Source organism: Theobroma cacao, chromosome 8, assembly GCF_053813885.1.
Source record: "Theobroma cacao isolate CCN51 chromosome 8, ASM5381388v1, whole genome shotgun sequence".
Lineage (NCBI taxonomy): Eukaryota > Viridiplantae > Streptophyta > Magnoliopsida > Malvales > Malvaceae > Theobroma > Theobroma cacao.
In genome coordinates, this window is record NC_142646.1 from 3,183,508 (window position 1) to 3,208,299 (window position 24,792).

The window sequence follows — 24,792 nt, forward strand, 5'->3', positions numbered from 1 at the left end:
ATGTCCAATGTATCTATTTATATAAGTACATCCTTATATTTTTAGTTCATTCAATTTATATATTACAAATCCTACATTAGTAAAATATGAAATGAATTTTGATATTTAAATATAAATTTTTTTTACTTAATAAATATATCTTTTGGATCATAAATATAGGTATGAGATAAAATGATATCAAAGTAAACCAAAATCTTTATTGATATATCACTATACGAGAGATATAAGGATTGAGATAAATCTGAACCAATATAAAGATCTTTCTATTATACAATTGAATGGGATAAAATGTAATAAATTTTACATTGGTAAAAGATTGATTGGACCTTGGTATATAAACATGAGCCTTAATAAATATATCTTTTGAGTTCGTGACAAATGATATCAAAGTTTAAAATTTATTTTTTTATGGGTAAATAGCCACTGCAATGAGGTATATGTCAATCATTGGTATATAATTATGAGTCTTAAGTATATTTTTTGAATTAAAAGTGTGAACTCGTGTTATATGTTTAATTCTCCATACTTCATAAATTTCTCTTACGATATATGTTTCATCTTTCATACTTACATAGATTTATTCCTTCCATCTATCTAAATTTATAAAGATATGTATATTTTTTAAACTAAAAACATGAACCTATAATATATGTAAATTCATATCTACTAAAGTCATCTTCCTTATTTACATATATTTATTCCCTCCATCTATGTATGCTTATAAAGAGAGGCATTGTAAAAGATGGTTCGGACACTTGAAGAAGAAATGAAATATAAAATATTCTTATTTCTTAAATTTTTTTTTCTCATTATATTTCACAACAGCACTAGATTTTTTTTTTTTTTATTTCTGTCCATAAGACGGCTCAAATCCAGAGAAGAGACGGATTCGCCGATGTACAATACAACAAGGCCTTTCTCCACTTTCCAAGGGCATCCCTGTAAATATCCACCCTTCAAGGCTTCAACGCCAGCAGTAACAACAAAAAGTATTAAGCGCAACCAACCAATCAACGTGTGAACCGGGTGCACCTCCGCCGGCACGAGCCAGCATCAAAACTAAATAAAAAGACAAAATGAACCTCCCAACTCAGCTCCAGCACAGCACATAAAGCCCGAAACCATTTCAGTTCATAATTCTTGAAAAAAATATCGAACGCCTCCTAGCAAAGCCAATGGCCTAAAAAAAAATCCCTCTCTTTTTATTTTTTCCATCGTTGTCATCGTCTGGCTGTCACTTGTCTTTGTTTCTTCAATGGCCTCGCTCTCAGGCCTCTGCTCTTCTTCCCCTTCTTTGAAGCCCAAGCATAACCGAATCACGAAACTCACTCCTTCACTTCGCAAAGACTCGCTCGCATTCTCAGCTCGTTCTGCTGCGAGCTCTAAACTCGTCGGGGCTCACTCCGTCGCCCGTGAAATATCTGCCGATTTGTCCAAAACGAACAACGTCGGCATTTTGAAGAAGGCCAAGAAAGGAGGGCTCGAGAAAGATCCTAAAGCGCTGTGGAGGAGGTACGTTGACTTGTTGTACCAGCACAAGGAGCTCGGGTTGTACCTCGATGTGAGTAGGATCGGGTTCTCGGATGAGTTTGTTGCCGAAATGGAGCCTCGATTCCAGGCCGCGTTTAAAGCCATGGAGGAATTGGAAAAAGGTGCCATCGCGAATCCCGATGAAGGACGTATGGTGGGCCACTATTGGTTGAGGAACGCGAAACTCGCGCCAAATTCCTTTTTGCGGGTACAGATTGAGAACACTCTCGACGCCGTTTGCAAGTTCGCTGATGACGTCATCAGCGGTAAGGTTAGTTTGGCGGTTCCGTTTTAACTTCCTGTAACAAATAGTTATAGATCATCAAGGTTCAAGCCGTATTAATTTACTAATCAATTTGCTTAATCCATTTTTAAAATGATTGCAGATTAAACCTCCGTCTTCTCCAGAGGGTCGTTTTACTCAAATACTCTCAGTTGGGATTGGAGGTTCGGCTCTGGGCCCACAATTTGTCGCGGAGGCATTGGCTCCTGATAATCCTTCTCTAAAGGTATCCGATCAATCACAGCCTCATACTCTTCTAGTATTTGATCAAAATTGTGTTAATTGATTCTGTTCTTAAGTAGTTTTATTAATTTGGATTGTGTACTAAAATTCTTTATTCGCAATGAGCTTTGAGGGTTTAGTCTGCTGAGAGCATTGGAACTCCTTGATATTGTTTATTTGTTAAAGCAATGCACTAACTTCAGTTGTGAGTGGAGTAGCCTTGTAGCTGAATGATTTTTAAGTCTTCACTAATCATCTTTTTTGGAATAGGCGGTTCATATCTTGTTCTCTTAATTGGCAGATAAGATTCATTGATAATACAGATCCTGCTGGAATAGATCATCAGATTGCACAGCTTGGCTCCGAGCTGGCTTCTACACTTGTAATTGTTATTTCAAAGGTTTGCATCAAGTCAACATACTATCCTTGAATATCTCTATACCATTCTGTATTCTTTTCGTTTTATGGATTACATATGACATATGCTGTTTATCTTGTAACAACTTATCTACTCAGAGTGGAGGTACCCCTGAAACAAGAAATGGTCTGTTGGAAGTACAGAAAGCCTTCCGTGAAGCTGGTCTGGAATTTGCAAAACAGGTTTTGATCTCAGGTTCTTGTTTCTGCTTTTAATTGTTTTCCCCTGCTTCAGAGTATGGCTTTAAAATTTTACTTTGGTATTAATTCTTGTTATGTTGTCATTGGAGGATATCAAGAGGCTTGATAACTAGAGTTAATGTAGATATACTTGCATGTCATTTGAATGTATGCTTTTGTAAAATCCTGAAAATGAATCAGGTGTACACACATAGGGCCCTAATGCTTGGACCCAATGGTGTATGGCTTCAAGAATAAACTAACAGATTATGATTCCAATAGAATTTGTTCAGCTGAGCTTTTTTAAGTTAGGGAGTCAACTGCGCATCAAATTTATTTTATTTTTCTAATTCAGGGTATGTATTTACTTTGTCTGATCAAGTACATTTAAGTCTTAGGTGGATGGAAAATTAAAAAAAAAAAGATTGGGGTAAATTTGTAACATTTAATTATATATTATTTGTCTAAAATTGAAAATTTGTATATATTAAATTAAGTCAGTCTTTGCTCCATAATGTATATGTACATAATTCATATTGAGAAAATTAGTAACAGTTATTTATATCATTATCATAGCTTCTCTTAAATGCAAAATACAATACCAAACACGTGTTCACTGTTTTCATTTTCTATAAATAGTTTTTCATTTTGATTTATCAAACACATTTTCAATAAATTAGAAAATAGAAAGTGAAAACAGAAGGGAAAAATGAAAAATGTTTTTTAAAACCAAACATACACAAACTTATATTCTTACGTGGTTCTCCTGTACTCTGGAAGCAGGTTTCCCCCATCATTTAATTCTGAACTTTATATATGTTGCTTATGTTTACTTTTATGCAGGGTGTTGCTATAACACAAGAAAAGTCTTTGTTAGACAACACAGCTAGGATTGAGGGTTGGGTAGCCAGATTCCCCATGTTTGACTGGGTTGGCGGCAGGACATCTGAAATGTCTGCAGTTGGCCTACTTCCAGCAGCACTTCAGGCAAGTAATCCGTGGATTAAACATTTAATGCAGTTGTCAGTTCACTTTCTACAGTACTTTCTAAATGAATATAACTGCAGGGAATTGACATAAGAGAAATGCTTGTTGGTGCATCTATGATGGATGAGGCAACTAGGTGCACAGAGGTAAGCTTCATTCGGCTATTTCTTAATATTTGCTTCAACATATTTTGATACTCCTTTCAAATGATTGAATAGGGGAGGATTTTGTTGAATCATGATAATTGCAGTTTTTACTAGGGTGACTTTAGGTTACTTGTCTTCATTCCCTCAATGGTGCCTATATTGGAAATTAAGAGTTTAGTTGGCAGTTTCTAAGCATGGGCGAAACTTAGTCCTCATCTTCTATTGGAAATGCTACCTTGTTTTAGTTTGTTTGACTCCGGTATCTATTTTGTATCTTGCCTGATTCCACCTGTTAATGCAGTTAAGATCTCCTGATTGAAATGCTTACTTTTTCTTCCTTTCCTTCAGCTTAAAAATAATCCTGCAGCATTGCTGGCTTTATGTTGGTATTGGGCATCTGATGGGATTGGATCTAAGGTATTCAACTCTTAACATCATTCAGATCTTATGTTGTCCAAAATTTGGTTTATTTTATTCATGGCTTGTCTTCTTGGGTTTTGGCAGGATATGGTTGTCCTTCCTTACAAGGACAGCTTATTACTATTTAGTAGGTATTTACAGCAGCTGGTTATGGAATCACTTGGCAAGGAGTTTGACCTGGATGGTAACCGGGTATGTTCAACTGTTTAAGATGATTTGTACTACTTCATTTTGGGATGTACGTTGGAGACTACTTTTGGTTCACTAGTTGCCACTTTGTACAAAATGCTTAACTGCTGGACTGTTTCCAGTTGATCACTTCCAACACTCCCCATGGTGGGTGCATTACTTGATAAAGCATATGAGCTGATATGAGGATATTTTGTGTTTGGGGAGAATGAATGATGGCTCAATGGGTGATTGAGTCCTTGGTTGGAGTATTCCTTTGGTGTTATATATTCTCTTGCTTACCTGGAGCCATTCTAATAGATTAATTGTTGTCACATTTTGCCCATTGAAGCTTTTGGCATAGTCGTAAATTTCTTTAAGATGGTTATTATATTGAGGCTAAATATCAGCAATTAAGTGGTTAGGCCACTGGTTAAAACCATTAGTCACTAGTTATATTACTAAAAAATAAGAGTTTTTATGTGTTGAGATAGCATGAATGCGAAATAGGAGAACAGTTTCAAGTATAAGGAACCTTATTGGAGGCATTAGCCTTATATAACAAAGTCTGTGCTTTATAATGTAAAACTAATTAATGTTAATTGAGCCAGCTTCATTGAAACTTATCAACATGTGTTACTTAGGGATCTGAACATTAACTGAGGGTGGAGTCTGTACAATATTTACTCATTCATAAACATGTTCAAGTTGCTTTCTTAAATATTTAGAATTAGTGAAAACACAACTTCTTAATTCATCAGGTGAATCAAGGAATTACTGTTTATGGGAATAAAGGGAGCACAGATCAGCATGCGTAAGCTTTCCTTATGCCTTCAAATATATTTGATCTCTGTTTATGTTAGCTATACCCAGGCCTGATGCAGCTTTCCATGTTTTATTAATTTATAGCTATATTCAACAACTGAGGGAGGGTGTGCACAATTTCTTTGTGACATTCATTGAAGTGCTACTTGATAGACCTCCTGGTCATGATTGGGAGCTTGAACCAGGTGTTACATGTGGTGACTACCTATTTGGAATGCTACAGGTTTGATAAGTGATAGTTTTCTAAAACAGCAGGATTTTTTTGAATGTGCACATGATAAAGGCTTATAATGTTTGCATTTCTAACCTTGCTTGTGCAGGGAACAAGATCAGCTCTGTATGCAAATAACCGCGAGTCCATCACTGTTACTGTCCAAGAGGTGACACCCAGATCTGTTGGGGCTCTCATAGCGCTTTATGAGCGAGCAGTTGGAATTTATGCCTCACTTACAAATATTAATGCTTACCATCAACCTGGTAAGTATATGTTCGTTATCTATTTAAGAAATTTAATTCTTGAAGTGAGCTAAAATTAATATTGTGTGGTTGGGTCATACTTTGCAACATCGTTGTTCAATCTAAATGTTCTTTGTTGGGTTATTTAATCTGATTGGTCTTTCTTTCTTTATATTTCTGCACTTAATCTTCATCTCAGGTGTGGAAGCTGGGAAAAAGGCTGCTGGTGAAGTATTAGCTCTACAGAAGCGAGTTTTAGCAGTACTCAATGAGGCCAGGTAAGGTTTCAGATCCTTATGATCAGGGATTTATTGTGCAATTTATCTGAATTATATATGCGAGATATTTATGCTTCAGGGAAGCAACATACTTAGAACAATTATATGCCAATTTCTAGACATCCATCATGGATGAATTTAGAATGTCTTTATAAGTAACAGAATTGAAGAAAGTTTTGACTCAAAAGTCGTTATAGATTACGCCTACTGATACTTATATTTCCTCTCCCTTTCTGGCCTTGTTGCCCATCTTTCTCTCTCTTCTTCATTGGTTCAAAGGCTTGATGACCTTCACTGCAATTCCCCATTTGTGCTCTGTTGTATTATTGTTTCATTGGGCCTGGGGTGTTTGTGTTTCTGTATGTGTTTTTTGTTTTATTGTTGTCTTTTGCTGATTACAGTTTTCTTTTTTCGCTTTGTTCAGCTGTAAGGAACCTGTGGAGCCATTGACACTTGAAGAAGTGGCTGATCGTTGCCATGCTCCTGAACACGTATGCATGAAATACTGTTCAAGTTACTTCTTACACCATTAAATGTCGTGTTAACCTTCTTTGTTTTATGGCTGCAGATTGAAATGATCTACAAAATCATTGAGCACATGGCTGCCAATGACAGAGCACTAATTGCCGAAGGTAATTGTGGTTCACCACATAGCTTAAAGGTTTTCCTTGGGGAGTGTAATGTGGATGAAATGTATGCTTAAGTTAGCGCAACGAAATTCACGTTTCAGATTTTATGTTGTGCTTTCGGTAGAGAAAAAGAAAGCTCCAATAAAATTGGTTTTGCCATGTATCTCATTTTTCCTGGGAACCAGGTAGTACCTCTTGTAACATTGTTGAGTTAGAAATAAATTTCCAGTCGCCCCTGTTTGTGAGCAAAATTTCCAGGATTCCATCACAGAAGTGCCTTGTACGAGATGTGCAGTGAGATGTCCTCTTTACACTACTCACCAGCAGGCTTTTATAATGCATCCAGATGTGAGGTGTTGCAGCCCTTTGACGGATCTGCACTTCCCAATTTCATCCTCCAAAAGCTAGGCTGGCAAATCCCCCAAGGGTAGTTATAGCTTAGCATTGTGGTGACTGAAATCAGAATTATAGTCTCAAATGCATTAGAAAAAAATCAAGTTAGATTGAGATTCAAGTTAAAAAGAAAAGGGGATGTTTTACCATAATTATAAATTCACTATTCGATCACACATTTTTACAAGACAGTGCCAATTTCGAGCCTTATCTTCCCATTACGATTTGTTCGAACGTTGTGGAATAATATAGCTTCAAATTTCAGATTGGTTTTCCTATGGCTTGACATGCCTCCATCAGCATGGTGAGTGTCCACCTTACCTACCTGCTACTCTTGCTTGTTAGCGTGTTTTGTTCTCCTGTCAGTCACAGCTAATAGAGAGGACCACTTTTCTCACCCATCTGATGAGACTGTACGAGTACAAATTTTGCATGCAAAGGCAGGCTGCATTGTATTTCCAAGAATGCAACTCCTTGTTTTGTTTTTCCTTGGTCGCTCAGCAAATGGAACATCATTTTCCATGTTTGAATTCTTTTCAGGACGTCAATTATCCCTTCTCTTGAAGACAACTGGTAGGTGAGTACCTTAGGTTAGGTCCCATATCAAGAGAGACGGTTCCCACCTCCCCCAAAAACTAACCCCTACCATCTTACATTCTTAAACATCGCTTCTTCCCATTTATAACGCAATTAATTGCATTGACTACTCTATTATCATATGTCATCGACCAATCATTCTCGCATGCCTGGGCCCCTTATTTCAAACCAAGATCACAAAAATAATATTTCCCAAAGGGTTGATAAAATAAAAACACAAGCTTATCTCATGCAACGGCCATGTTCAAAAATTTTCAAATTAAAGCATGTACTCAGTTCTTCTCTTATGCCCGTCAACATGGAATAATGGGGCCATAGGATAATAGCACATAGGCAATGGAAAAAATTCAAATTAAAAATCACAAAATGTCAAAAAACAAATACCTGCCGTTGATCCCCCATACCTATGACTATACTCCACGGCCAGAGTTGATCATCATGTGACTTCTGTCTTGTGCCCTTTTGTTGCATCCAAATTTTTTAATTGGAAAAAATGAAGGCGCTAAAGCAAACAAACAAACAAACAAAATAGCCGGCGAGGTTAAGCCCCATACGGAACATGAAATAGAGTAAAGAGAAAAAGCGTGTGTGGTTCGTTGGGACCCACCTAACCATGTGAACTACATATAGCGGGAAAATTTTAGAGTACCCAAAAAAAAAAAGCGTCCCCACTTACAACGTTCGACTGTTGACAGTAATTTTAATTAAAAGTCCATAAAATAACGGAGTTCCTCTTTGCCACGTCAACTCACCCGTTACTTTTTTTTCTCACCCCCCACCTCGCTACGTGCGCTTTTTATTCGCACCTTTTACAATTTTTTAGATTCAGAAGATTTCCATTTAAATGCTAAACGATGTCGTTTTAAAGGAAATCTCAACGTGAAAGTGAACCGACGTAAGAAAATCTGGAAAGAATAGAAACTCAGTGAAAGTTTTTTGCAGAGAAGCTGTGAGTTCTGATTCAGAGCTGAAGAAAGCTATTGAGTGAAGCAAAGCATTTTTTTTTTAAGGTTTCTTAAATCAGGATAACCGTTAGGAAATACTAAATTCTAAGCTGATCTCTTCACTGGACTTTCTCTTTCTGTATCGCTGTTTTCCTTTTTTAAGTTCAAGCTCTGTCAGCTGTGAAACTCTGAACACCGTTTCTTATGTAAGTCTCTGTCGTTTCACTTCGCGCATTGCCTGTCATCAGTTTTCTTCATCTTTTTTATTAATTTATTACTATTTTTAGTTGCTGATTTACTCTTACAAGAGATTTTGACAATGTTGGCGTAGGTTAGAGACTGACCGAAGAACCCTTAGAAATCATGTTCACTGAAGGACTTGACAACAATGCCCTCAAATGGGTTCGAGAGGTTTTTTTTTTTAATTTTTATTTACCTTTTTTTTTGAATTTATGTTTTCTTTAATTAGAAATTCTCATTAGTTGTTTTTCATTTTCACCAGAAGGAACTTCCATATTCCAATTCTAGCTTAAGGCCTCGAATGGATCCAATTACCAACATCAGTAACGGTGGCCGGAATATTGGCTTGCCACCGCCAGCGAAATTCAGAAGTGGCCACTTGCCGGTGACGGCGATTCCGGTGACGTCCACTAGTTTAACCGGTGGCGACGACAGTGCCTCTGCTTCTGAAAATGACGTCACCACTGACTCGGAGGACGATACTGTTTATGGAGGGAGGTATTCTCTTGATTCTTCTCCTCAAGATGAAAGAATTCCTAATGGAACTGCTCTTAGATATGGAAATCCAGTCCAAAGGCGGCCGCGATACGCCACTGCCAGTGATTACACATATTCAGATGTTAGCTCGTCGAGGGAGACGCTAATGGGAGGGATAGGAGGGAATTTGGGGGACAGGTTAGGGAGAGGGAATGGGAGATATCCTGTTGGGAGGGATGGTTTTACTGAGGAGGATGAGTCTTCCGATTCAGCAGGTAGCTCTGAGTTTTCGACTACACAAGTGGGGAGTATCAATGGTCGAATTCCTCGGAGTAGGACTTATGTTTCAGAAGGATATGCCTCAAGTGTGCCTTCTCGGGTTAATGTGGAAAGTGCAGCTGGAAAGGTTTGTTTATATAAAAATTGGGTTTGAATTGTTTTTTTTGTTTTTCTGGGCATAGATTCTTCAATTGGATCTTGAAAACATTTGTCTCATTTTATGATACCTGATAGATATTGTAGCATATTCATTATTGCTGGAGATGATTGGAGGCTAAGTTTTACATTACTCAAGGTTTACAAAAATAACTTGATGGAAATATATACATTGTAGAAAAATACATAGAGATTTAAGTATCTTAACTTTACACTGGTTTGGGAGTTTGCTAATGTTTAGTGCAACAGAGGAGAACTCAAGCTAATTCTTTGGTGGATTATATAGGCCTACTCTTAGTAGCTATGCTGACTTCAGGCATTTAATACTTTTTCATTAGCTAGTCTTGTGACTTTTGTTGTCTTAAGGAGCATGTACTTATAGAACCTTTGTTTTGATGAATGCCGTTAGGGCAATCCTTCATAATTATGGGTGGTTTTATAAGGTAAAGGGGGATTATGAACTTCTTCGTTTCAAAATATATGTACATTCAGACAATGAAGTGATCAGAACATCTAGTCCTCAGTTTTGGTATCATTTTGAACATTGAAAACACCTAATAATATATATATATATGGCAGTTTTGACTTTTAATCTCTCCTCTGTGTTCTCTAGATTTACTAGATTATCTGCTCTCTTATAGTTAATATGAGTTATTTATACTGCTATCGCTATGATGGTTTCTTCGCAGGATTTGAACTCTAGAAAGCTACAACATGAAAAGTTCTCTGATGATGATATTCCAAGTGCACCACCATTCTCAGGTTCAGTGCAGGAAGTTAAACAAGATGCTGAGCACATAGCAGCGTCTGAAATACATAGCACCCCTCGTGCAGCAGATTCACTTGATCCAAAAAAATTCAAATCCATCTCTGGAGTTAAGCCAGAGCAAAATATGAGCAACCGGAAATCTGATGAGTTTGTAAGGTCTGTGCTACTGTTTTGGTAATACTTATTTAATACACTTAATCTGAAAGCACATTAATATATCCGAGTACTGCATATACAACCTAGTGAACATTAATATTATTTATTCTCTTTGTTCCCAGAAGTGGTGCCGGTGCAGAAACTGCCACTGCATCTTCAGGTGTTCATCCAGCTCGTGTCCCAACATTTCATGCAAGGTATCTCTGACCAATATGAACTCCTAGATATTCCCCTTGACGATAATAGACCTTTGCTCCTGCAGTTTACTCTGTTCACTAACTCTAAGTTGTTTATCATATCAAAATCAGTGCTCTTGGACCTTGGCATGCTGTAATTGCCTATGATGCATGTGTTCGACTTTGCCTTCATGCTTGGGCTAGGGGTTGCATGGAAGCTCCAATGTTTCTGGAAAATGAATGTGCTCTGTTACGAGATACATTTGGGTGAGTTTAATCTCTTGCTTTGTTCTTCTAGAAAGGTAACCTTGACTGATACATTCTCTCACAGTATATTTTAAATAAATTGTTTGTCTTGTTCTAAAGTTGCCTCTTCATTTTCTCATCTCATTTCTTGTTTATTGTTTTTGAAGTTCCTGTATGTGTGTTGTGTGTGACCCTTTTGCTTTTAGTGTGAAAATCGATGCATGCTTATGCTATGCTTAGGTCTTATAACAGCAATTATTTGGATGACCATTGTGTTAAATCCATTAGTCCAATAAAAGTTTTCAAATGCCTAGGAGGTCCAATAAAATAAAAGATCTAGATGACTACATTTACCGGCAGCCTCTTAAATTGATGAAAATGCCATCCATATTCTCAGAAGGAAATGATTTAAAGAATCTTAATCTTTCATTTGGTTCCTTAAAAAATCATGGAGGTTTTTGGAATTGTTTATGATTTGTAAATCAATATGCTTTATGTTCTGTTATTTATTTATTTATTGTTTTTATTTCCCACTAACTTTTGGTCTTACTGAAATCAAAATTTGCTTGTGGACCATAGTTTGCAACAAGTCTTGTTGCAATCAGAAGAGGAACTAATGGCAAAGCGCTCTTCAGAGCTTACCAGTGAGGCAGCTGCCCCAAAGCCCCAGAAAATTATTGGCAAGATGAAGGTGCAAGGTAAGTTTTCTATCCAGATTTGACATTTCATTTTTGAGTTGCTTTGTCGTGGCTATTTTAAAGTTTTCTTTGCTGGCAGTGCGCAAAGTTAAAACAACATTGGATCCACCAGCTGGCTGTAGTATGTCATCGCTTAGTCTTAGGGCACCGGTGATTAAGCTGGAGGCTATACGGTATCGCTTGTCCAATTTTCAATCAACAATCTCTTCAAGGTGGCAAGCTCTTAGAAAGATTCGTGTTGCACCTCGTTTGCCTGCAAATGGTTCTTTCTCACGCCAAAGTTTGGCATATGTGCATGCTGGAACTCAATATATAAAACAAGTATCTGGACTGCTGAAAATTGGTGCGACAAGTTTACGCAATAGTTCATCATCATATGAAATTGTGCAAGGTATGTCTTTCCAAACCCCTTGCTATCTTGTTAGAGGTTTACACAAAGAAGGATCCTGTTTAACTGGATTTATTCATCTTAGCTGTCGGCTTAGACTTAGATGGACTCTTCCTGGCTATGCTAAAAACAATAGATGCCCACATCATATACCCAATCATGGAACACCCTATTGCTTACATTCAGCCGTGCATAATGCTTTATGAAAGATATGGTTTTGCATGCGAATTAAGGACTGCTTTAAGGGCATCCCCGATTTCTTAGTTGTTCCTTTCATTTATTTTTTCTTTTTTTATCTATAAATCAGTCGACTTATTGTTTTTTCTTTTATTTTCTTTATTCCTTCCCTTCTGTCTGCATATGTCATTAGAAACATACTGTTGCACGCTAAGACTGAAGAGTTATACTGAAGAAGATGGCGTAAGGATGCAACCTGGATCTGGTGAAACACATGTCTTGTATGTAACTGTTCCCTAATTCTCCTGCTTTCATCTCTAAATTTCTTTAAGATGGTTACTAACAAGATAGGTACTAACAACTCTTGCAGCTTCCCGGATAGTTTGGGAGATGATCTTATTGTTGAAGTTCAGGACTCCAAGGGGAAGCATTTTGGCCGTGTCCTTGCACAAGTGGCTAGTATTGCTGAAGACTCGGTATCGCTTCAAAATATTGATATTTATTCTACTTGATTTGCAATTTTAGTTGATTTGCTGGAATGGAATGCTCATATGAAAGTTGGATGCAGACTGACAAGCTGCGCTGGTGGTCCATTTATCGTGAGCCAGAACATGAACCTGTGGGCAAGCTGCAGCTCTATATAAACTACTCAACGAGTTCAGATGATAATAGTCAGCTCAAGGTGAACAAGTCTTGATTAGCTTAAAAATTTTTTATGTCTGTAGTTTTTTTTCTTAATTAATTACTATAGTAAGTTGTAGTTCATATTTTTAAAGAAAGAGAGTTCAGTCCATTTATTTTGTGTTTCAACTTAGTATTATTGCATGAAGTTTGATTGTTGTATATGATAAAAAATTGGATTATTCTAAAATAGTTTAATGATATTTATTTGATTCTTCTTTCTTCTCCTAGTGTGGTTCTGTTGCAGAAACAGTTGCATATGACCTTGTCTTAGAAGTTGCAATGAAGGTTCAGCATTTCCAACAAAGGAATTTACAGTTGTACGGTTCATGGAAATGGCTATTAACTGAGTTTGCCTCATATTATGGAGTTTCTGATGTCTACACCAAGCTACGGTAATTGGATTTATTTTATTTGCCTTTTCTGTTGAGTGTTGAATTGCATATGCATATTTCAGAACGGATACTACTTTGGTCAATGTCTTTTGGTTGCTTTAATATACATTTTTGACAGGTATCTTTCCTATGTAATGGATGTGGCTACACCTACTGCTGACTGCCTCACATTGGTGCATGAATTGTTAATGCCTGTTGTTATGAAGGGCCACAGTAAGAGCACATTGAGTCATCAAGAGGTACCATGCTTTTTACCTTTTGTTCATAATGTATATTATGTTGCTCCTTCCTTTTATAACACAACTTAATGTTGGCGGCTTCACCAGAATCGAATTTTGGGAGAAACCAAAGATCAGATTGAGCAAATTCTTTCTCTAGTTTTTGAGAACTACAAATCACTTGATGAATCAGCATTCTCGGGCATTATGGATGTGTTCAAGCCTGCAACAGGGCTTGCAGCACCTGCACTTGAACCTGCTGTCAAACTGTATACTCTTCTACATGACATATTATCTCCAGAAGCCCAGACAAATCTGTGCCACTATTTCCAGGTTTAGGAAATTAATTTCTTTAATGCAGTTACCTACTTTGTTTCTACATGCCTTGCCTCCACTTTCTAAATAGTAGTATCTACACAGGCTGCTGCAAGGAAGAGATCAAGAAGGCACTTGGCTGAGACTGATGAATTTGTTACCACCAACAATGAACCCAATTTTATGGACCCTGTTGCTATGTCTACCGCCTACCAGAAGATGACATGCCTTTGCATGAGCATTAAAAATGAGATATTCACTGATATTGAGATTCACAACCAACATATACTTCCCAGGTATGTTTTTCTTTAGGGTGTTGTTTGATTTGTTTTAAACTAGCTCCAGAAAGTAAATTTCTTTCATGTGATGGAGTGGCCAAAATATTAGCTCTAGTTGAGATCCATATTTGATTTTGAGCGAAGCATATTAACGGCATAGATTACTAACTATTGTTGGGATACTCCACAAATCTTTGAACTGAGCTGCATATGACAGTATGGTCGCAAGAGTGTTAATTTTTTATATGCTTAAACAATATGCTTTTGTTTACCATTTTGAGCATGAATTGTTGATATAACTCATTCAATTTTGGGCACATCATACCCGGTCATGCCATCATGTTAAACAGCTACACATCTGTACTGTTGCTTCCTGTGGGGTATGGCTATCTGACGTCCTTATGCAATATTAAAGTGTCTTCCCTCTTTTGCAGTTTTATAGACCTTCCAAATCTGTCAGCATCTATATACAGCACAGAGCTTTGTGGTAGATTACATGCATTCCTTCTTGCATGCCCACCATCTTGCCCTTCACCACCTGTGGCAGAACTTGTTATTGCCACAGCAGATTTCCAACGGGATCTTGCCAGCTGGAACATAAGGTAATACTTTTTGTAACAACCATTTTTGTATTAAGTTTTCTTTTCAACTGTTTCAAATCATTTATATTCCATTCCAGTCATGTGAAAGGTGGAGTTGATGCAAAGGAATTGTTCAACTTGTACATCATGATATGGATTCAAGATAAGCGGCAATCTCTACTCGAGTCATGTAAATTAGATAAGGTACATTCTTTAAGAAACAATATTATTACAGGTTGTTAATTTGAGATGGCAGATTCTTACTGTTTAACCCAAATTTCTTGCTTGTAACTTTATGAATATAGTGGGGCCTTATTGATTTGAATCAGGAAGAGTGTATCTTTGTCACCATATGTCTAAGCATGTGATGACTTCTCTTTATTTTATTTTTAAATGATTTAAACTGAAATCCACATGGCATCTCCCAGATTTCATCCAACTGGTCTTCACAGGAAATTTTTCATGTAAAGTTGTCTGAAACTTATATACTTGCAGGTAAAATGGTCAGGGGTTAGAACACAACATTCTACTACTCCGTTTGTTGATGAAATGTATGACCGACTGAGGGAGACCTTGAGTGACTACGAAGTCATCATCTGCCGATGGCCTGAATATATTTTTGTGCTGGAAAATGTATGTTATCTCCTCCAAATTCATTTTCTGGTTTTGGTCTTATACTCCACCTCATTTTGCATTTACATGCAACAAATGTTACCATGCTGGTCTTCCAGAATTTAACTTGTTTTAGAAAAAAGGAAATGTGGAGAGATGTCTAGCTTCTAGCTAATTGTCTTCTGCAGCAGTGATCTTTCAATCAATTATCTTCATCATGGGTTGTTTAACAAGCATTTTTTTTTTTGAAAAAATAAGTAATAAACTTATTTGGGTTATGTTCTACACTAGGCTATTGCTGATGTTGAGAAGGCAATAGTGGAAGCTCTGGATAAGCAGTATGCAGATGTAGTATCTCCTTTGAAGGAAAATTTGGCACCTAAGAAATTTGGCCTGAAGTACATGCAGAAACTTGCTAAACGATCTGTATGCTCCTACACTGTTCCTGATGAGGTGAGCCATTGATTTTCTAGTTAACCTTTGGATTTGCTTACTCTTTTGGCTTAAGAATATGATTGTTGCTTTCAGCTGGGCATTCTGTTGAATTCTATGAAGAGGATGCTTGATATTCTACGTCCCAAGATAGAGACCCAGTTCAAGTCATGGGGTTCTTGCATCCCTGATGGTGGAAACACCGCCCCAGGGGAGCGTCTTAGTGAGGTCACAGTGATGTTGAGAACCAAGTTCAGAGGGTACCTGCAGGCTGTTGTTGAAAAACTTGCTGAGAATGTGAGTCTCATTTTCAAAAGGACATAGTGGCCTTTTAATTGTCTTGTATGATATTTACAGAGGAAAGTAAAATATAGGTTATAATTTGATTGCTATCACTAACTGGGATATATTGTGAGTGATTTCTAGTTTTAGTTTTCTTCTCTCAATCTGCAATATAGAAAATTAAAATAAAAAAGAAAAGAAATCTTTTATTGGATAATAAATATGAAATAATGTAGAGTATATCTGAAAGAAGTGCTGTACAAAGGTGCTTGAACACAAAAAATCTTAGACTATAACTGGAATTAACTTTGATAGATATTCATTTGTGTGCTGTCTATCTGGTTTAGCTTGTTTATTCTGCTGCTTGATGCATCAGTGCCATCAACGGCTGCATTTATTTTGCAAAGTAGCAATCAGTGTTCCTGAACACTCAGGTCTATCATTGTTCTACAGACCAAATTACAGAACTCAACAAAATTGAAGAAGATTCTCCAAGATTCTAAAGAAACAGTGGGAGAGTCTGATATACGAGGCAGAATGCAGCCATTAAAAGAACAGCTGACAAATACAATAAATCACCTTCATACTGTTTTTGAGACTCACGTTTTCATTGCAATTTGCCGATGGTACTGGGATCGGATGGGACAGGTAAGTTATAGGTGAATGATGCTGTAAATGGCTTGAATTTTGCAATCCAAGTTAATTATGCACATCTTACATGATTTTTTTCCCTCATTGCAGGATGTTCTCAGCTTCTTGGAAAACAGGAAAGAAAATAGATCGTGGTATAAAGGTTCCAGAATTGCTGTATCTGTAAGTAAAATCATAACAATCTTATGATTCCTTGTTGATATTTAGGTCACAAATACAACACTTACTGAGCTTTGCATTTGCCAATTGATACTTGATGATCTGGTTCTTGCATTGATGCACTTGTCAATATGAAGTTGGCCCTGAAAAAAAGCATGTGACTTGGAGTTTTCAGTAATCTGGATGTTTGATAGCATATTTACCTAGAGATTCAGGATATGTGAAAGTTGAAAGGCAAAACTTGTTGCGAGTTTTTGCTCTTACTTGTTACTAATGCATCTAAAGTTTTCAGATCCTTTATCATTATCAACAAGAAAAAGTTCGGCTTTTGAATAGTTGTTTGAGGGCACTGCTATCAATTAGTACATGAGAGTTCTTTAGGTAGGGAGTGATCAATTCAGAGTTTAGTCGACATCTCTTGTACCCATTCCAATCTCTCTATAAAGACTCTGGGGAACCTATTATAGTTCTTAAGATCCTGGGAATGTATAGTTCTTAGGAGTGGTTGGACCAGAATGGTATTTTTCAGTGTTATTTAGGTTTCATGCAGAGATACTTTCACATGTCATGCAACTACATTTTTTCTAATTAACAATAAATCTGAAAAAGACCAGACAGAGAGGGGGGAAGGCTTTTGTTTCAGCTGGGGAAGTGAAGCAGATTAGATACGAGAGTGCGGTGGTTCATTGCCTGATATACATGAGCTTAAATATAAAGCAAAAAACCCCTATAGGAGCATAGTTATTGCCATTGTTTTATTTATCTAACAGAATTTAGGAATTTGTATATGCCATTATTGATGGTAGCTCAGCCGGAAACTCCATATCTCACATAAACCTTAGCATGAGCTTTAAAACATTGAATTGAATTGGTGATGCTAAGAGTATTTTAGTGCCAAACATGTAGTATACCCAATCAAATTATTAAGAAAATATGGATGGGTCGAAATCTTTGAATATCTGAATGGAAATCCTAAAGGCTAAGTTGAGGAATCATTCTCTTGAGAATGCCAATGCAAGCTTTTCATTTGTACATGTCATTTTGGGAACCTGTAAGGTATTCAAATCTTAACTAGTTGACTTAGATTCTTGGAGATGTGAAAATTTTGGTAGGTTTGGCTTTGGTGATTTCATTTCTTGGTCTGACCTGTCTCATTCTCAAGGCTTCTTCAATGTTGTACTTCATTAAAAGTGACATCGTTTACTATTTTTGACATGTACCCTCTTGTTAATTTTGCAGATTCTGGATGACACTTTTGCATCACAGATGCAGCAGCTCGTTGGCAATGCACTCCCAGAAAAAGACCTTGAGCCACCAAGGTCTATCATGGAGGTGCAATCGATGCTTTGTAAGGATGCTCATAATCACAAGGACAACTCATTCTACTACTAGGCACAGTTATATGGGTAGATATGATTGAGCTGGAAGCACATCACAACTAAAGCCTTGGAGGAGGTTGAAGAAGACCTTGGAAGAAAAAGTTGCCATGAGATGAGATGATCTCAGTGGCCTTCTGGAAAAGGAGATGACTGAATTTGGTCATCTGTATATGTAGGACACACTTCCGGGAAACTACCTACTAGCTAGGTCTTACAGTTTTGAAAGGGAGCAAGTGACTGGACTGCTCTAAATTTATAGGTCTGCTCTCATAAATACAGATATTTATAAGTATAAAGAATACTGAGAAAATTGAAATTCTTTGCCCTCATATTTTTGCTCTCTATATATACACCCATGTATGTTTCTATTTCTTTTCTTTACCTGTCCCGCTGCCTTTCTCTCTTGCTCAACATTACATGGAGTTTCCTTGTCTATACCTACCCCACCCCACCCCACGCCCCCGCCACCCCTCCCAAAATAAAAGAAACACAAGGAAAAAGGATAATTGATAAGCTTTCCAGAATTTTAAAAACAGACGGAAAAACATTCCCTAGTGTATTTTTATTATTATTATTATTATTGAGCAGTCGACGTGTTGATTTACATGCTTGGTCTAATGAACAAAAGATTCTTTTGACGGTTGAGCAAAACAAGGGAAACCCTGCAATTTGAGAATCGTAAAAGAATCCGTGGAAGAAAAGGATCCTCGGTTTTAAAAAAACATCCAACAGCTTACCCTCAAGGGAAAAACTCCCTTCTTCCACTAAGTTAGGCAACAATATAAACAGAATTCCTTAATGCCTATGTGTTAAACAAAATATAAATAACGAATCCGTTTGTTTTGTAGTAAAATGTTTTTCGAAAGTTTTTTTTTAAGATTTATACTTGTTTGGAAGATAAAAAATTAATTTTACATATAAAACATTTTACTAGTCAATAGGTTAATCACGAAAAATGTCTTACATTTTTTAAGGGTGTAAGACATTTCTAGAAAACAACAAAAAATACTTTTATATTAAATTATGAGTATAAGTTTAATAAATAGTAATATTTTAATTTAAAATATTAAAAAATAAAAATAAAAATATTTAATTTTAAAAAAATTAATTTAAAAAATTAATATTTAAATTATACAACATAATTACAGTTACAATTTTTTTTAATGAAACCATTCAATACAATTAAATTGTTTATCGATAAATGAAATAAATCTTACTAATAATTATAGTAAAAAATATTTCAATAGTCATTATTTGATGAATACACATTTATAATAGATTAATATTTTATTAATAATTATAATAAAAAATATTTCAATGATCATCATTTAATGAATACATATTTATAAGTATACGTTTTGGATAGAATATTTATATTTTTATAATTATGATAAAAAACTGATAAGATGAAAATTTTTTTGAAAATTAAAATTTTCATTACAAATACGTAGTTCAATACTTTAAGAAACATCATTATTAATTTTATCCATTTTCATTTTTATTCTTAATTTTAATCCCAAATTAATAAAAATTAAATAACAATATTATTTTATAATCAATTCCTATTTATTATTTTACCATCTAAATAATTTCATCATGATGAAAAATATTTTTTATAAAATAATCCAAATAACAAAAAAAAATTTCAGTTTATCCAAACAACAAAAAGTATTAAATTTTATTATAAAATATTTTATACAAAAAAAATTTCCTCTAATTAATCAATCAGATCCTACAACACAGATTTCATTTCAGAATGGTGAAAATAGGAAACTGCCCATGGAATTAGATACTGGTACATATTGTCGCAATCAACTATAAAGGGCTGTCATAACAAATTGAAAAGCAAAAATAATACTAAATATTAATAGAACGAGAGTGTCCATCTAGACAAACAACATACCGCAAAAGCATATACAGATATCCATTAGTACCCAAGGCATTTGCCTATATGCTGGTCACAAACTGCAAGGGTTAGGGGATTTAAGGCTGAGCCGTCACAAGGAGAACAATGCCAATGAATTTGAATTGCAATCAGAAATGTTTCCAGAAAACCTATTTACACCGTTAAATTTAAGAGAGATTGATCAATGGATCTGTAGCACGAAAAAGAATGGTATTTCATGTTACACAACCTGCGAAACACCAAGCTGCATTTGACAGCTACGAAAGCATAAATACGACAAGTGAATTCCAATATCACACTTTGTTCTCCAAGTAGCACAAGCAAATCAGAGAAGCTTTGATATAACATGACAAGAAGTCCAGAAGGCTTTAGAGGCAGCTCTGAGAAGTAAAGGGTTTTGGTATATCCTGTTGAGTACAGACGAATAAATGTTTCGTATCAGCCAAAAGACATTAGAGTGAAATCAGAATGACAAAATAGGAAGGTGCCGGATATCAAAGACAACGGAGCAAACTTCGAGCAAATGCAGGAATTGAGAAAAATTGGTTTGTCAAGATTAGAATTATAACCTACCCAATTGCAGTTGCCCCCCAGGACGCCACATTATATATGACTTTACTTCCATCCCATGCTTTTCGAAGTTTTCCCTTCTTCTTTTTTACAGAGAAGGTCTTGCTCAGCGCTACAAGAGAATTCAAAAGACTGTCAGAATTCCTATGCCAAATTAATGGCCAGAAATATTGTATTAATTATGGAATAAAAGATATTTGAGATGGAAAATAAAAGTTATTCAGTGAAATGGTATCTTAAAATTTTCATTAACATTTAGGGAGGAATATAATTGGATACCAAAACTCGATAATGAAGACAAACAAACTCACCTTCCTGAAGTTGATTGGGGGTCAAATCCTAAAAAAGAAAACATAATAAAACTCTTTAGCATCCAGTGCTGTATAATCCATGATGAACATGCATAGACACTTTTATTCAGTCTGCCAAAAAGTAAGACCACAGAAAAACTTTGACATAAAACAACCAAATTCTCTGGCTTAAGTGTATAATGTGTGAATGACTACAAAGAGAAACATTAAATTCCAAAATGATAATAACACCAACAAAGATCAAGAATATCACAGACCTTAGTCTGTTTAAGGGACAGCAAATATGCAGCCATAAAACATGCAATGCCTTCTACTATATCTTCCTGTCTAACAAGAACATAATCTTCTTGATCCGAATCAACATCTTCGCCTTCCCAAAGATCATTTTCATTGATCATGTCCCAAGAACTACCTTCTTCTGGTTCCAAAGAAGAATTTCATTAGCATCCAGGGAACAAAGATCATTTTAAAACCAATAAGAAAGTTCCCTAAAAGAATGAACTTCATTACTTGAACAAAAATGCCTGCTCGATGTGTTGGCAAAGAGTTAAAAATCTTATATGCTAACAGTCTAGAGAGGACCATCTTTGGATGCATACCAGCAATGTTTTCTGGAACTGGCACCTGAGCACACTCTAGCTTTTCAAGGAAGTCAGAGCATTGAACTCTAGATTTGAGAAGACCGCACAACTGCATTAAAAAAAAATGGGAGGGTGGGGAAGGGGGGCTCCCATCAGATATACAAATTATTTAAAAATAATTGCTGGGAAAACAAATGCCAAACTTATTGCAAATTTTCAAAATCTCCTTTCTATCATGCTGCTAATTTTATAAGCATAATCTATGTCATAAAGCCATTTACCTTAAATAAAAAAAAAACTATTCATAAATTCAACCAGCATACTAAATCAAGAAATAAGAAATCACCATATGAAGGTGCCAGTTTTTCATAAACTAGGCTCTGTTTTTACACTTCATTTATCTAATTTGAATTCCTTTTAGATTAGTTCCGAATCTTATATCTTTGCTGGACCAAAGTTCTACTTCACACGATGAATGTCATACAGGAAAAGTTTCAATTTCTTCTCTATGATTCATTCTCATTTATCTCTTTTTTCAAACTAAATATATGCATATATAGACAGAAACAAAAACATGCAAAAGGAGCATTGCAATTGATATAACATCAATGAGACAAAGGCTAAGAGGCAAATGGATGCTGAAGCAAAGAAAAGCATTGTATAATGAATTTGAAAAGGCAAAGAGTATTTTAATCTTTTCATGTTTTATTTACACTTGACTCCTGCCCTCCACCCTCCAGCCTACTTCCATACAAGGTGTTTTTTTTATTTTCCTTTTCAATTCAATAGTGAAAGAACACAATCCAAGCCTTCATTAGCTTTTAGTTCATCATATCATTTCTCCATCTTATGACAACATACACGCTTCTCAACCTGAGCCATACTCAAGACCGAAACTATCATCATAGCAAAAACTACAAGCTCACATCAATAATTATAACGAACCAAGCTCAACCAGTAACATTCTGTCTTGCAAAACTACGCCCTTTCAGAATGCAGCAGTGAAAGAAAGTACTCGACATAGATATGCAACTAAGCATACAACACAAATCAGACGTTTATCCAAAATGAGAACTACCATTCAGCTATAATACAAGTTCAATTGTCTTATTCAAGCTAAGTTCAACTCAGATCCGAATTACTCATCAATCAAATAAGAAAGCCATAATCCTCGAATGAGCTATTTAACTTAGCGAACCTCTATGAAAAAAAAAGTTTAAATTTCTGTTCTGAACATAGAATTTTCCATAACAAAACATAGTATAAGTTTAAATAAACCAACTCTTCATAAAGAACAGAACAAATCTAGCAAAATGAAAACAATCGTTTTTACGAGCTAAAAAGTTATTATTTAAAATTCTCACATAGATTTCCTTTCCTTTCATTCGTTTTTCTATGTATCAAACAGAAATCCAAATACAGAATCCAACCCTAAGAAAAGCAACAACAAACAATAAACAAAAAAGAATTAAACAAACCTCGTCGGCTTCTTGATCTCTTCGAAGACCGACGCCGCTGACTTCCCCTTGAGGATCCATGTCATCTTTATCGTCATCATCTTCATCGTCATCGTCATCATCGATTCCACCTTCATTGTTACTTAGCAATTCGAGAGTTCTCTGGCACTGCTCCAGCACAGCTTGCAAAGTCTTCCTCTTAACGCGAACCTGATCTTTCTCTTCCACAACTTTTCCCTTCATCTCCCCAACTTCCATCGCCAAAGATTCGCTGCTCGAACCCGTAACCGCTACTTCCATATCGCCCCCTAAAACAATGAAAAAATTCCACACAAACCCCTCGATTTCAAACCCTAAAAAGATCAAATCAGATTAAACTAAAATTATGAAATCCTCGTCTCGTGAGCAAGTCGGAAACGAAGGAAGGAAATCTGCTTCGCTTTGTTCCCGGAACGGGATTATTTTATTCTTGTGGAATTACCGGTGAAGAACATGAAATTTTTCATTTTAAAAAAAATAATGATGTGTTTTTGTCCTGGAAAAGAGAGAAGAGAAGGGGCTTTTAGCCGCCGTGTCAGCTTTTGAGCAGCTCTACATGCTGGACTTTGAGGTCCGTTTTGGCTTGGGTTTATTTGGGGTTGCGTGCCCGACCGGCCACACGGGGAAATGAGAGAAGCTGGTCAATTTTTTTGTTTAATTTTAAATTATATAAAATTCGGGGTTAACCCCGACTAATCTCCGTATTTATCTTGGATCGGTGAAAATTATAATATACTTTTAGCTAATCTGAATTTTTCCTCGTCTTCCTTGTGCTGTCGTTTCGGGAGTTGGAACTTTTATTGGACCTGGCCCGAGCAACCAAATTTATTAGTCCACGGGTAAAATATCTTCTACCAAAGCTTCCTATTTTGCTATAAAAAGAAAAAATAAAAAGTCTCAAAATATAAAATTTTGAATATTTTTTTAATATTTATATTATTTACAGATAACGTTTTAAAAAATCTTGAATTATTTTTTAAAAATAAATAAATAATTATTTTTATTATATCTAATCAAAATTAATTAATATTAATTAAAATATCATTTATCATTTTGTGTTATCTTATCATATAAGTATATCGCATTACTATTCATAATGATATATCAGCACATTATGTTAATAACATGTGGTTAGTCAATTGTTGATCATAAAAATTCATCTGACTCAAAATAAAAATATAAAAATTTAATTGAAATGTAATAAAAGAATAATAATTTATTTAAATTATTTTCAATAATTTAAACTTTTTTAAATATTATATCTATTATTTATAAATATTATTAACATATTTTGTCTCATCTCTTGAATTGGATATATATTTATACACAATTCTTGAAGAAATAAGTTGGAATTAATTCCAATGTTCACGTCATGTAAAATATAAATGCTGCACCTATTTAATTTTGGACAAAAGAAATGGAAAAGAGACTAAAGAAAGGAAAACTTATATTGATTTTTTATATAAATTAATACTACATATTGATAATTTCAATCTTCTTGTGCAAAAGTGCAGAGTTTACATTTGAATTTTTACATGACATATTCCATGAAATGTAATAATTTGATAAATAAAATAAATAAATAAAGTGGCGTTTAAAAATTTTCAATAAAAAATAAATAATATAGTAAATTCATGATAAATTACATAAAAAACTACACTGATGATTAAAAAAATAATGCTACAAAATATAATCATATTGATAGATC

The 24,792-nt window shown here is 35.4% G+C and overlaps 3 protein-coding genes across 5 annotated transcripts; 2 read left to right on the top strand and 1 right to left on the bottom strand.

The window, feature by feature from the left end:
• Positions 1-1,107: 1,107 nt before the first annotated feature.
• PGI1 (phosphoglucose isomerase 1) lies at positions 1,108-6,792 on the top strand. The gene is made up of 14 exons (XM_018126142.2): positions 1,108-1,801; positions 1,917-2,039; positions 2,337-2,435; positions 2,552-2,635; positions 3,476-3,619; positions 3,700-3,765; positions 4,114-4,182; positions 4,270-4,377; positions 5,115-5,167; positions 5,263-5,401; positions 5,499-5,655; positions 5,834-5,912; positions 6,337-6,403; positions 6,481-6,792. Exons 1-14 carry the CDS (start codon positions 1,256-1,258, stop codon positions 6,613-6,615), a joined length of 1,869 nt encoding a protein of 622 aa, XP_017981631.2. The 5' UTR covers positions 1,108-1,255; the 3' UTR covers positions 6,616-6,792.
• A 1,623-nt stretch (positions 6,793-8,415) lies between these two features.
• LOC18591789 (pesticidal crystal cry8Ba protein) lies at positions 8,416-18,601 on the top strand. Of its 2 annotated transcripts, none has more exons than XM_007018126.3 (23): positions 8,416-8,681; positions 8,807-8,886; positions 8,978-9,598; positions 10,317-10,552; positions 10,675-10,749; positions 10,861-10,995; positions 11,554-11,672; positions 11,752-12,063; positions 12,431-12,518; positions 12,608-12,713; positions 12,806-12,919; positions 13,150-13,313; positions 13,432-13,552; positions 13,640-13,864; positions 13,952-14,142; positions 14,559-14,726; positions 14,804-14,909; positions 15,201-15,338; positions 15,609-15,770; positions 15,846-16,046; positions 16,485-16,679; positions 16,773-16,844; positions 18,081-18,601. In XM_007018126.3, the coding sequence occupies exons 2-23, from the start codon at positions 8,839-8,841 to the stop codon at positions 18,231-18,233; spliced, it is 3,750 nt and encodes a 1,249-aa protein (XP_007018188.3). In that variant the 5' UTR covers positions 8,416-8,681; positions 8,807-8,838; the 3' UTR covers positions 18,234-18,601. The 2 variants fall into 2 exon arrangements, with proteins under 2 accessions (XP_007018188.3, XP_088665283.1); XM_088809157.1 differs by having other exon boundaries at positions 8,812-8,886.
• A 1,457-nt stretch (positions 18,602-20,058) lies between these two features.
• LOC18591790 (RING finger protein) lies at positions 20,059-23,720 on the bottom strand. Of its 2 annotated transcripts, none has more exons than XM_007018130.3 (6): positions 23,067-23,720; positions 21,607-21,697; positions 21,265-21,422; positions 21,008-21,035; positions 20,700-20,808; positions 20,059-20,533 (listed from the first exon to the last, which is right to left on the bottom strand). In XM_007018130.3, exons 1-6 carry the CDS (start codon positions 23,343-23,345, stop codon positions 20,452-20,454), a joined length of 747 nt encoding a protein of 248 aa, XP_007018192.3. In that variant the 5' UTR covers positions 23,346-23,720; the 3' UTR covers positions 20,059-20,451. The 2 variants fall into 2 exon arrangements, with proteins under 2 accessions (XP_007018192.3, XP_007018191.3); XM_007018129.3 differs by having other exon boundaries at positions 21,265-21,425; positions 23,067-23,718.
• Between the last annotated feature and the right edge of the window lie 1,072 nt (positions 23,721-24,792).

Excerpts from the sequence above, each read along its gene's own strand:
- PGI1 (XM_018126142.2), top strand. The coding sequence starts at position 1,256 with ATGGCCTCGCTCTCAGGCCTCTGCTCTTCTTCCCCTTCTTTGAAGCCC. Across the intron at positions 2,636-3,475 it reads GTCTGGAATTTGCAAAACAG|GGTGTTGCTATAACACAAGA; the intron begins GTTTTGATCTCA and ends ACTTTTATGCAG. Across the intron at positions 6,404-6,480 it reads GTTGCCATGCTCCTGAACAC|ATTGAAATGATCTACAAAAT; the intron begins GTATGCATGAAA and ends TTATGGCTGCAG.
- LOC18591790 (XM_007018129.3), bottom strand. The coding sequence starts at position 23,345 with ATGGAAGTAGCGGTTACGGGTTCGAGCAGCGAATCTTTGGCGATGGAA. Across the intron at positions 21,698-23,066 it reads GAGATCAAGAAGCCGACGAG|TTGTGCGGTCTTCTCAAATC; the intron begins GTTTGTTTAATT and ends TTTTTAATGCAG. Across the intron at positions 21,036-21,264 it reads TGTCCCTTAAACAGACTAAG|GATTTGACCCCCAATCAACT; the intron begins GTCTGTGATATT and ends TTTCTTTTTTAG.
- LOC18591789 (XM_007018126.3), top strand. The coding sequence starts at position 8,839 with ATGTTCACTGAAGGACTTGACAACAATGCCCTCAAATGGGTTCGAGAG. Across the intron at positions 15,771-15,845 it reads CCTACACTGTTCCTGATGAG|CTGGGCATTCTGTTGAATTC; the intron begins GTGAGCCATTGA and ends TGTTGCTTTCAG. Across the intron at positions 16,845-18,080 it reads GTTCCAGAATTGCTGTATCT|ATTCTGGATGACACTTTTGC; the intron begins GTAAGTAAAATC and ends TTAATTTTGCAG.